Below are 12974 nucleotides of genomic sequence, written 5' to 3' on the forward strand. Positions count from 1 at the left end.
ACCACAAACACAAACATGATTAATCACGGATATCTTATCAATTGCAGAACAGCCCACATCCTGTAAGTGTAAGTGAAACAGTCTTCTAGAATTTTTCTTTTTAACCATTTAGATAACGGCTAAGATAAACCTTTCAAGGGAAGCGTGTTTTTATTGTGTTCATGTATTCACTAATAGCACCACCAAATCTGTGATTCCGTGATTCCAATGGTGAAAATAGACTATGGGGAAGTTGCTGGGCCCCTTTGTCAGTTAGCGGTGATAGATATGTGTGTGGGCAGAGAGTAGTGACACATGGTCCAACATGTGCCTTTGGCAGTGTTGTGTAGTTCCTGTTTTGTTCTGTTTTACATCAGATCCTCTCTACGCGCCCCTTGCGCGTCTTTTAAAATCTCATTTTGAGGTGTATTACAGGGTGGACGTCAACAGGTGTAAGTTATGGTTTGTTACAGAATGTGTTGTGTGTGAATGTGTTGTTTGATACAAGATAAAGCTAGAGGATGGGGGCAGTAGCAGTTGTTGTCTCACTTTTGCACATACACAAATTCACTTCAATGCTGACAGACTCTAGCCTATTCTGAAACTTAGAAACGGCAAGAAAAGTTTAGTCCTCATATCGATGTTTCACCGCAGGTGCTTTGATACAAGATAATGCTAGAGGATGGGGCATAATGTTGGCCATAGCCCTCAACACGTGCCACATACTTTCTGCTGTAGATGAAAACATGAACAAGAGAGAGAGAGAAAGAAGGAGAAATTGAGAGAAATTTGCACCGCAACACAGGAAACTAAGTCACCATGGTAACAGAGGGATAGGAATCAGACCGCTCCTCTGCATTTGACTCTCTGTAGTTGGCAGTCGCTCCTATGCTGGACTCCACAGGACGAGAGGGACAGTTTGCAACAGTGCCATGCTAAAAGAAAGACTCTATTGCGGATCAAACATTTTCTTTATTTTCACAAAGATAAAACGTTACCTCTCTGGTAAGTGACCTCATTACATTAAATGTGAGAAGTGACTACTTGATGGCATCAAAGTATTTTTTTCTATCTACAGTGTCTCAAGATGTTTATGTAATAGTGTTTGTGTGTTTTTGGATGATGATGGGGATAATCCCAGATATCTATGGCAACTCAAATAGTCATTTGAAGTTATCATATACAGTAGGTAATGTGGGAGACTGCACAGTGTACATTTTGATCAGTCCATTTTGCATGTATGACAAATAGGCATATAACTTCTTGGTGCAAATTAGAATCTCATAATTGTATAATCTTTTAGTTAATTTGATAGATATGCAACTGACTTTTTACATTTTGTTTTTTACACTTGGGTCAAATGAAACAACATCATCTATGCTTTAGTGGTTTTCTGAGACACCATGACCTAAAAACAAACATGCACCAATATTTGTGTTCATCTATGTTGCATCTGCTAGACTATTTGCCTGGGAGTCTAATCATTTTAAAGAAAAATGAATATATGTTTTCCCTCCAAACAAGTCATATTGGTAACATGAACTCAAACGCCGATCTCTGAAATCATGCGAGGGTGTCAAGGTGTGAATATGGGCAGGAAACAGATTTTTGTTTGAAACTCCGATCTGGGGAAAACAGATTTCAGCCGTTTGAACTTCAACAGGAGGGTCAGACATTGTTTCGTGCCACTATTACTGAGACACCACTTCCTTATCCCATATATCCTTTGTGTAGTGTCCAAGGCCAGCTAACCACGAGGGAGGCCTTACCACCAGTGCTTCGAATGTGGCCACATGTAGGGTTGAGACTGATAACCACCACCCACCCTCTATGTATGTAATGAAATAGTATAGCAGCAAGTAAAAGTGAAGTAAACAAAGTGAAAACAATTAAATTACCACCCTCATCAATAATGACAGATGATACTTCCCTCATGAAACCAGACTTCGAAGAGCATTCAGGAAACAGTGTGGTCTAGCGTACCAATCTCATGATTGCCTTGTGTCTTTATCTTACAGATAGCAGGGCTTGTCCACTGGCTCTATGAATGAAGCAATGGATATTGACCAAAGCACCAATTGCACCAACGCCACATGTACAAATCTGTACGATCACCGACCAGTGGCGCGGGTTCTCATGCCACTGTATTACTCAATCGTGTTTTTGGTGGGTCTCTTTGGTAATGCGTTGGCATTGCACGTCATCCGTCCCAACCTGCGCAAGATGAACTCCACCACGCTCTACTCGGCCAACTTGGTGGTTTCGGACATCCTGTTTGCCCTCTCGCTGCCGCTGCGTGTGGTCTACTACGCACTGGGCTTCCACTGGCCCCTGGGCGAGTTTGCGTGCAAGGCCACGGCGCTGGTGTTTTACATCAACACCTACGCTGGGGTCAACTTCATGACCTGTCTGAGCGTGGACCGCTTCATCGCCGTGGTGCTGCCGCTGCGGCTGTCGCGCTTCCGCAAGGTCCAGCGCGTCAAGTGGGTGTGCGTGTGTGTGTGGATGCTGGTGCTTGCCCAGACCCTGCCACTGCTGTCCATGCCCATGACCCATGCCGAGCCCGGCGGCTACGTCACCTGCATGGAGTACCCCAACTTCGAGGCGGTGCCCAACCTCCCGTTCATGCTTATCGGCGCCGTCTTCCTGGGCTACGGCATCCCCGTGGTCATCATCTTGGTCTGCTACTCGTGGCTGTGCTCCAAACTGCGCCTGTCGGCCAAGACCAACCACCTGACGGAGAAGTCCGGCCGCAACAAGAAGGCCATCGGGGTCGTCCTCTGCGTCATCCTGGTTTTCGTGGTCTGCTACACGCCCTACCATATGGACCTGCTGCAGTACATGGTTCGTAAGTTGCGTTACGATCCTGACTGTGGCGAGCTGCACCGTTTCCAGATCTCGCTGCACGTCACCGTGTGCCTGATGAACCTCAACTCCTGCCTGGACCCGTTCATCTACTTCTTTGCCTGCAAGGGCTACAAGAAGAAGGTGATGAAGCTGCTCAGGAGGCAGGTGAGCATGTCCTTCTCCAGCAACGCTCGCACTTCGCCCGAGGAGTCGTCCCGCGACCTTGACCACAACAGGGTCCGTCTCTACAGCAGGGGTGAACACCACTGAAAAGACCTGAAGAGTCCATGCCGAGCGTTTAGAACTCAGGGGTTCTGGGAGGGTTCTAGAATCCAGAAATATCTGCAACCATCAATTATCTTTTTTTTTCTTTCCTCATTTGAAAAAAACAGGGCTTGAGGGTCATGTGACTCAAACTTCTATAAACTTCTATAGAGTCATATGACTCAAACTTCTATAAAGTCAACAACAACAGGAAGAAAGAAATGACAGCTACCATGCTTGGACTGTATGATGACCAGATATGAAGGGAATCACGATGAACTGTCTTAAAAAAAAAACAGATAATTATCGGTAGTCTTTTCTAAACAATTATTGAAAGACACAATCATAAAGTGGGATAAGAAAACAGAGGCTGCTAAAATGTAACCTGCCACCAACTTCATTTATTTTGCTATGTACAGTATATGACTGTCCTTTTGATAATGAATTTTTCACCACATGTAAAGTGTTTCTCAGGGTAAAGAGCAAACCACACAGAACAAATTAGGGCGCTGTGAGTGCATGTAGTGCTCAAGATCAAGTTGATGGGGATTGTTTATAAGTTAATGATGCAAGATTTGACAAGTCATCCCAGATACCAGTTACTGTTGAACATTAGGGCTTAATGGAGAGTGCTGAATGCCTTGTGATTTGGCCTGATGAGGACTACAGAGCAACTGAAAGTTTCATGTTTCACCCTGTCTTGTATTTACATCTATGTTTGTTCTCTAGAGATCTCTGTGCTCTATACACTCACTCTTAACCCTCATGTTATCCTTGGGGTCAATTTGACATTTGACAATTTGACATGAATTTGATAAAATATGTGGTTCACTTTTTTGTTTTGCTTCATGTTTCATGACTTTTCCTCAATTGAAGGGTACAACTGAGTTAGCATGAAATTTGTACAATAATTTGTTTTCAATGTCCTGTACAAATATTTTGTACATTGATGTTCCTTGGGGTCAGTTTGACCCCAGCTGTATGAAACATAGGATACATGAATATTTGACACATTATGTATATTACTATTTGAATAGTATGAGAACATATTGTTATTATCATTATTACATACACAAGTACATATTACATATAAGTCATTTTGGCAGGACTGTATAAGTCAAAAGGGGAAGCAACAGCAAGACTTTAGGCGGCTGACACTGGATGGGCAATATTGCCAGCCAGGGTTCCAAGGTTCATAAAGGGGTGTGGGGGGGGTGGGATTGTTTTGTAGGGCTTTTGATGGTGGTTATTACACTCTTGTTAAGTACCTGTCACAAAAAAACTGGGTAACAATATTAATTATAATCATTTTCTGAGGGTTTATTTAGCTGGGGTCAAATTGACCCCAAGGATAAAGAGTGTCGGTAAGATTTAAGGATAACACAAGGGTTAAAACAAAACTGTGTTGTCCCTATTTGGACATACTGTAGATATGTGGTAAAAACAACGCAAGTTGTGTTGTTTTCAACACGTTCGTTTTAAGAGTGCTGTTTGACATCTGGGCTGTTGTTGTTTTTTTTTTTTGTTTTAGTCCATTTCTTTACATCCATTGCCACCTAGTGTCTGCTGTGAATGGTTTAAGGGCTGATGACGCACTCACATGGCCACCATCTAAAATGTCGCTCTGCCACAGTGGGTGGTTGTATCAGCAGTTTAACTTCCTGTGGTACAAAGAGAAGAAATAAATACTTTTGCCTGATAGACATTATGGAACCCAAGTATGTAACCCAAGAGTGCTTTTCTTTTCTTTTTTCCTCTCTTTTCATTCTTTTTTTTAGAATGAAATCCTCATTTTTACGTGACCTATGCAATGCTGATGGGAAGCAACATTCGCTGAAGTAAAAACATGATTTGGGTTAAATCTGGTTTTACATTGTTTACATAGTTTTGATATGATATGTTTTGCATATGAATTCATATAATTTAAAAAATGTGGATCATGGGACATTGTGCTTGTTGAGGAAATAATACACAGCCTGTGGACTTAGTGTGGTGAAGACACAAGTGTAAATGTCAGTAAATGTCATTTACATGTAATTTACATTTATGATTGCTGTTATTACTGGTATGAACATGTGCCATGCAGAAACTATGATTCTAGTTTCCATGATGTCTGTTAGTCTGACACACTTCAAAACGCAGTTACGAGTTTCTACCTCTAGATGGGGGTGTCAAGCAGGACAATTATACAATACAACCCCAGCTCAATTGGAACACAAGTGGTGTCATGTCATTTCTGCTGATAAACAATAAACTCCTCAAATCACACAATTCTTAATCTGCACTTCTTCATAATTATGCTGTTTGTATAAACAGGTTTTACATGAGTAGACCAAGAGCAGCTTTGAGCTTTGAGCACTGGCTGACCCTCAAAAAGATTGAAGAGGATGTGGTGCTGAGGAGCACTCTCACTGAGACTAACAACAATCAGATAAACAATTGCACAGTCCATACGTATGCTAGCGTGAGACCACTAAAACCCAAAACTGAAACACTGACAGGAATTCAGGTAACTCATACTTGAAAAATAGATCTGTGCCAAGACAGATGGTCTGGCTCCAGTGTAACATAATTTGTGGTATAATTAAAGAAGAAAAAATAATGAAAACATTTATGGCATAAATATTGAATTTCAATCTTAACCAGCAGTATAGAACTGTGCAACTGAACTCATCAAATGCTAATACTAGCAACGGGGCCAGCTATTACACTGCTGTATTATGTGAGAAGTCTGTAAAATGCTTGCATGGTTTAATTTCATTACTGTATCACGTTGGTATGTGTGATTACCATGAAAAGAGAAACGGAGAGGGCAAATGGAGAAGTGTATGTGTGTTTTTCTCCGCTCCGGGTTTCCACTGCACCCTTCACAACCATGTGATCAGCACACCAGTGGAAACGTTCACTCAGAAAACATGTACAGTGTGGTAGTCATTTCAGCTTTCGGCTTGTCTTATTCCCATGTGTATATGGAGCATGGCGCAGGTGTTTGTGGGCTGTACATGTCCTCATCTTAAATTAACAACGTCCCTGTGAGTGAGCTATTGCCCTACATGATCTGCTCCGGATCCTGGTACAGCTCAAACATTTTTTTTTTTTTTTTTTTGTGTCTCATCTCCCAGCTCACTTTGCCCGACCTGGTACGACACGTCTGTAGAGAGAGAGAGACAGAGAGAGAGAGAGAGAGAGAGGAGGGAGGGAAAGAGAGAACCTCACAGAATCAGCATGAGACATCTACTCCAAAGATTTGAGTTCCTGTTTATATAGCAACTGCCACAACATCCTGTTCTTAATTAAAACTCTGCAATGCCAGATGCCTTCTCCTGCCACCTGCTGTGCCACTCTCCCATGAGAGCTAATGTACTGTGACAAACCCTATTTTTCCAATCAATAACCAGAACCCAAACCTGTCAGCACGCTCCACTTTCTAATCACACATTATTGTTATTATTATTATTACAGTTTTTGTTTCTTTCCTGAGGAGGTGTACTTAGAAGCCATTTTGTTCCATTGGTAAGCGACTAAGTGGAGGCAACACAGGAAGTGGTGGCGTTTTTCACAGCCCCCTGTGTCTGTACATGCACATGCAGAAAACCAAGGCAGAACAAAATGGTTTATAAATAACTTCCGTCTCGTCACCGCCACTGTTAGTGCAGTGTACAGTGTGATGGCTGCTGGATAGAGAGCAGGTCGCTCTTTGTCTTTGGATGTTTTGATGTGATTAAACACAACACGGAGGATGATGAACTAAAGCTCACACAAAGTAAGGAACTCATGTGTTCATGTTTGATTCAAATGGAGTTGAGGGTAGGAGCATGATGAAGAAAGTCAGTGAAGCGAATTGAAAATGAGTTTGTGTAAAACCTAGGCCTTCGTATGTTGGGTGTAGAGGTTTACTATAATTGTTTGCCTTATAAACTGTTAGCATCTGAGTTTCAAAGTGAGGTAAAGCATTACATTTCACATATGTGTTTCACTGATCATTACTTTTCTGTGCGAGGTGACACAAAGTTCGACACTTGAAAGGGGAGTGTGGGGGTCGTATGTGTGTTGGTGTGGTAACGTGTTTACTGTGAGTGGTCTCGTCGGAGCTTCCACTCATGAGATCAAAAGACCTCTTCTTCTCACTTCTTCTTTTGCACTGCCATCTTCCTTTTTTAGCTTATTCGTAAATTCACTGCTTCCTTTTCTTCTCAGACCTTTTTAATTTCTTGTTGAAATATGATTTGATAACTTAACCTTTTCGACCCTCTTTGCCTGTTTGACACTCTTACTGTCTCCAAATGGGCCGAAGACTTCATTTTGTTGTCTTGGAACATGTCCAAAGTCGTTCATCAGAATGTGCATTAGCCACAGATTTGTTTCCGATTCAGTGCTAAATTAGACATAGCAGCTTCTTTGTGTTAATATATACAATACGCATCACAGTTCAGAGGTGTATGTGGTCTTTCTGTTTAGAGTAATGCTAAACAAAGCCAGGCACTTGTCTCTTCCTGCCATAAAGCAGCTTGTTTTGCACCCTGTTTATACAAGGAAAGTTTTGCTCTCCCAAAATCCAACTTCCTCATCTGTTAACAAATTTCACTTTCTCTTTGGTTTGGTCACGCAGATGGGTGAAGCAGCCATGAACGAGACTATCTCCGTAGCAATGAGCAGGTCCACGGTCCTTGCCCCGGTGGAGTACCGCACGGCCGGCCTGGTGTTCTACTGTTTCCTCTTCATCATCGGCTTCTTGGTCAACATCACGGCGCTGTGGGTGTTCGCCCTGACCACCAAGCGGCGGACCTCAGTCACCATTCACATGATCAACGTGGCCGTGGTGGACCTTGTCTTCATCCTTCTCCTGCCCTTCCGCATGATCTACTACTCGTGGGACTACTGGCCGTTCGGCGACATGTTCTGCCGGGTGACCGCCGCGCTGACCGTCTTCTATCCGTGCATGGCGCTGTGGGTGTTTGCGCTGATCAGCGCCGACCGCTACGTGGCCATCGTCCAGCCCAAGCACAGCCGCGAGCTCAAGAGCACTCGCAAGGCGGTGGTGTCGTGTGCCGGCGTCTGGGTGATGACGCTGGGCTGCACAGCGCCGCTGCTCTTCCCCGACGAGGACCCGGACGCGGTAGCCAGCCACAACTTCACCACGTGCCTGAAGATGCGTGACACCGAGCACCTGCGCCGCGACAACCCCATCAACTTCGTCCGGCTCATCTTCTTCTTCCTCGTGCCCATGTGCATCATGGTGGGCTGCTACGCGGTCATCGTGGACAACCTCATACACGGCCGCACGTCCAAGCTCAAGCCCAAGGTCAAGCAGAAGTCCATCCGCATCATTGTCACGCTCATCATCCAGGTGCTGGTGTGCTTCGTGCCCTACCACGTCTGCTTCGTCTTCCTGCTACTGTCGCCGGACAGCAACGAGGTCTACAGCGGTTGGGGCGCCTTCACCACCCTCCTGATGAACCTCAGCACGGTGCTGGACATCGTCCTCTACTACATCGTCTCCAAGCAGTTCCAGGACCGCGTCATCAGCGTTATCCTCTATCGGAACTACCTACGCAGCATCCGGCGCAAAAGCATGCACACCAGCAGCGTGCGCTCTCTCAGCAACATCACCAGCGCCATGATCTGAGAAGGGCATGCTGGGATTGACACATTGTCACTGGATGATTAGACATTGGACGATGGGCATCAAAAACAAATGACACAATCAGTCTCATTGTCTCATTGTGCAGGGGCTTAGGGAGATATAGACACAATGATCTCAGTTGGGCAGCCAGCTGTGATGGACATCCTAGGGGTTGGGTGGATGGATGGGATGAACGACTATAGAGTTGATGGGCATCAAACAAAAAAAATGACTTGGTCAGCTAGTCTCATTGTTACCAAGCCTTAGGATGCTACAGACATTCAGTCTAAAACATAGAAATGAAATGTTATGGTGAATGATTTGAAATTGCTGTGTACAGAGATTTAAAAGACAAATGGGGCATGTTTAATGAAGACCAAACTGACCATGGCTGGGAAATACATTTAAGCTCCTCTTGTGAGTAATGAATTGCATTAGTTGCTGTAAGGTCAAACATTGGTTGATTATTTCTGCTTATAAGTTTTGAACTTCCGCTTTGAGGCTGAACTTCAGGAAAGTAAAAACAAACTGTCTGTGCAATGTGAGACATAACTTTGATTTGTGGGAGCAGACAAGAGAGAAAGATGAATATTGTAATTGTGAGAAGCGGTGGTATATTATTGATAAGATAAAAGGAGAGAGACAAATGTATTTCTCCCATTACATCTAAGGTTTACGTTTGGCCTTAAAAGTGTTATTATTAGCATACATATTAGGTAGATGGACAACATTGGCACCAAAGTTCGAAGGTCAGGTATGAGCTAAACCAGGCGCGTCACTGAAGCGTTCCGTTCGCTACGCGTAAAATCCATTCACTCAGCTCACTTGGTTTTTAAAGGCACACTATGCAAGATTTTCACCTTTATGAAGCCAATTTGTTGGTAAACAAACTTGTAATAGGCGAATCGTTCACCTAGCATAGCTAAAAAGCATAGACATAGCGAGTCCCTACCGAGAAAACCAGCCATGCAACTTCCAAGAGCGGCGCCCCGCCCGCGAGAATCGTGAAACATTACCTTGTCAGTAGGTATAGCTCTTTGGAGATATTGTTTGCCTGTTTTTAATCCTTCACCTCCACAACATAAGCATGTGCATTGTGTACAGGGGGGATAAGTCACAAGAAGTTTGCTATTTACAATAGCAGAGTAACATATAAATACATCACGACTCTAGAGGGAGCTCTACACTTGCCAAAAATACCTAAACCTGCATAGTGTACCTTTAAAGTTTTCAATCATGATATAGCCATTAGAAGAGGGCTTCGGATTCTCTTTTCCCTTCAAACTCAGAAGGAGAGGATGATTTTGATGCAACCTCACAAATTTAAAAAATGTTTGAAGGATGGAGGTTGGAGTAGTCTAAATATCAAGTTGTAGAGAATCCACATGTGGTTTAAAAAGTTCTCTCTACACCTGGGGTTAGGCATAAATATTCAAGAAGATGGAAATGAAAGCAGAACTGAGAGATTCAGTTGTCCACAATGTTGCTTAATCACATAAGTGGAACCTGAATATGCATTTCATGATTTCAGGGGAGCAAGGATCTGTGAGGAGTGAAACAAGACCGTAGTCTAATCAACACAACGAAAGAAAGCTATTACATTTTTTGAGTGCATTGGGTCTACTTGAAAAAATATCTGTGGACGACAAAACCATTAATCTAAGCTGGTTCAAAAATAAAGATATGATCCTGCCATACAATAAAACAAAACAAAACTAATACAATGCAACAGAACCAACAAAAGCAATAGAAGCAGACAGTGCTTCAGCCATTTATATTTGTATATTTGTATATACGTTACAACTTGTTGACAGCTGGACTCTGTCGAGAACTTTTTGTCTTAAGTCTGTGCAACTTTTGTTCAAACTATTTTTTCATGAATAAAATATATAAATATGAATATACTGTTTCAATGTAGCCTGGGTGTTCCCATGCTGCCTTGCGCGCGATTTGATTCATGCTGCTAAGGCAGCCTGGAGACCATGGAGCAAATTTTCGCCTGAGATAGGGAACCAATCACAGAACAGGGGGGAAAGCAAGACGATGATGAGCTATGCACAGACGCATTTGATAGACATCCGTGGCACCCAATAAACGGATCTGGGCATTTTTTTCAAATACAAGAAAATGAACGTTTGGTTCCCAGACCACGTCTCATTGAGAAGTGGTGGCGCTAGCCAGGCTAGTTTCAATGAGTAATTTACAAGAAATCATCATGAGTACCATAAAGAGGAAGTCACTTGATTCTTGGCATATCATGGTTCTTCTTTTTTTTTAATAGCAAAACTGTGCTATAATATTACTCCACACCTCTCCATTCATGACGGTTTGTAATATCATGATTGGTAAAAACTTTGAAAATGTAGATAGATAGATAGATAGATACTTTATTGATCCCCAGGGGAAGGTAAGGGAAATGTTGGCTCTGTCTCAAAACATCATTTTTTATTATGCCAATTATGAAGTGAAAAACACTATTTATGAATGAATGAATTAGAATTATGTATTCTAATACATTTCTGCTTATAATGTCAGTCACAGCGACCAAGGGTATGAAGGCAAGTACCTTTTCATCCAGGGGGAGGCACTGTTGCTCAGGACACATTTTGTTAGTCTGTGGCTGACCAGTTCTCACCACGGCCAGCAGGTGGCAGCCCTCTACAACAGGCAGTTAGTATTCACATGCCCTGGTAGGCCTGTACAGCAAGCCTACAACCACTAACTCCACCATAACTACTTTACCGTGACTACAGTGTGACAACTGATCTATAACAAATTAAATCAAAGCATTAAAATACACCAAATGGAGGTCTTATCGTGAATCAAAGGAAATGGAAAAATGTGTCAAGACAACAGCTCCCTCCGGTACAATGAGTGCAATGATGAGAAGAGGTACACTCGGACCGAGAAGAGCGAGATAAGCATCAAAGCCAGCATTAAAAGAACACACAGCAAGGAGATGAATGATAAAAAAAAAATACAGGAAGTGAGCTGGATTATTGACAGAGGAGGAAGAAGAGGTGAAGGAGTGTGTGAACGAAGGAAGGGGTGTGGGGGGGGGGGGCAGTGTAGGCTCATTTCTCCTTTCAGCTGTGGGTTCATATTGCTCTGAAGAAGAAATGTTGATAGGGGTTGCTACTGTAAATGAGCAGTGCTTTTAGAAACAGCTGTCAGGACACAAAAGGCAGACACTCTTTCCAGTCAGTGGTGATTTTTAAGGGAGACAGAAACAGTGGATGTTATGCATCAGCCAATCACACCAGACGGATGAACCCCCCACCCGCCCCCCCTATCATTTGCCAGATCAAGATGGCAGTATTACCCATTATTCTGTCAAAAAGGCAACAGATGAACTGAGGTGCGCATATGGGCAACACACCTCAAAGCTAAACATCTGTATGTCTGATTGCGGGTGTATTTGAACTCTGCTGATCTGCACGACTAACCCTCCCCACACACACACCACCCCCTAAAAACAACACATGGTGGATCTCTCAACAACTGCAGAGGACAAAAAGAACTGTGCATGCTGATTAAAAAAAGCCTAACGCTGGGTAGCAATAATATTTGTAACATAAAAGACTTGATAAACACAAGAACAGCAGAAACGTGTGGTGCTTTGCTATATATAGCAGAGCAAACAGCAACACCCTGTGTGTGAGGTTAATTGCAGGCCACGTCGAAGGGATTAAAAAAAAATATTCAAAGCAAATCCTCTTTTGCTGTAAAAATGGCTGCCACAGTAACCCCTGGGTTTGCGAGAGCTGCAGGAATAAAAGTTTGTAGGGGACAGACATTATTTATTTATTTATATATTTATTATATATTTAGTTAAACTTCAGTTATTTATTGGCCTATGCTTTTTGGATGGCTGATAGAGGCACATCTGTTGGCAGGTGAAAGTCCACACGGGAACCAGGCCTTGCCACTTCCTGTGACCGTGTGTCGCCAGTGGTACAGAACAGACACCCTGCACAGACAGAGAGAGAGAGAGAGAGAGAGAGAGAGAGAGAGAGAGAGAGAGAGAGAGAGAAGGGGGGCAGGTGTCTGCCAACCCACCTGTTGCACTTCAAAGGCACCAAACTCGCTTTGATGGCAATTGACAGTTGCAACAATTAAAAAGTCCCTTGTCCAGCCTGTGATGAATTATCCAGAAGCTTCTCTTCGTAATTCTGAATCTTCACAACAAGTGCCTTTGTCATATGGGCGGGTGGTGGCGGTGTTGATGACGGTGGTTGGGGGGAGGGGGGTTGTGGAGAAA

General features: G+C 43.2%; 2 protein-coding genes across 3 annotated transcripts; both read left to right on the forward strand.

Annotated features, from left to right (window-relative positions):
- The first annotated feature begins 324 nt into the window (after nucleotides 1-324).
- gpr183a (G protein-coupled receptor 183a) lies at nucleotides 325-3912 on the forward strand. Its single transcript, XM_048239408.1, has 2 exons — nucleotides 325-984; nucleotides 1998-3912. The coding sequence occupies exon 2, from the start codon at nucleotides 2023-2025 to the stop codon at nucleotides 3094-3096; it is 1074 nt and encodes a 357-aa protein (XP_048095365.1). The 5' UTR covers nucleotides 325-984; nucleotides 1998-2022; the 3' UTR covers nucleotides 3097-3912.
- Nucleotides 3913-6146: 2234 nt separating this feature from the next.
- gpr18 (G protein-coupled receptor 18) lies at nucleotides 6147-9416 on the forward strand. Of its 2 annotated transcripts, none has more exons than XM_048239474.1 (2): nucleotides 6147-6163; nucleotides 7700-9416. In XM_048239474.1, exon 2 carries the CDS (start codon nucleotides 7700-7702, stop codon nucleotides 8714-8716), a length of 1017 nt encoding a protein of 338 aa, XP_048095431.1. In that variant the 5' UTR covers nucleotides 6147-6163; the 3' UTR covers nucleotides 8717-9416. The 2 variants fall into 2 exon arrangements, with proteins under 2 accessions (XP_048095431.1, XP_048095430.1); XM_048239473.1 differs by lacking the exon at nucleotides 6147-6163 and adding an exon at nucleotides 6715-6853.
- Nucleotides 9417-12974: the final 3558 nt, after the last annotated feature.

This window comes from Alosa alosa, chromosome 3 (genome assembly GCF_017589495.1).
Source record: "Alosa alosa isolate M-15738 ecotype Scorff River chromosome 3, AALO_Geno_1.1, whole genome shotgun sequence".
NCBI lineage: Eukaryota > Metazoa > Chordata > Actinopteri > Clupeiformes > Clupeidae > Alosa > Alosa alosa.

Coding starts and splice junctions, on each gene's coding strand:
- gpr183a (XM_048239408.1), top strand. CDS start 2,023: ATGAATGAAGCAATGGATATTGACCAAAGCACCAATTGCACCAACGCC.
- gpr18 (XM_048239474.1), top strand. CDS start 7,700: ATGGGTGAAGCAGCCATGAACGAGACTATCTCCGTAGCAATGAGCAGG.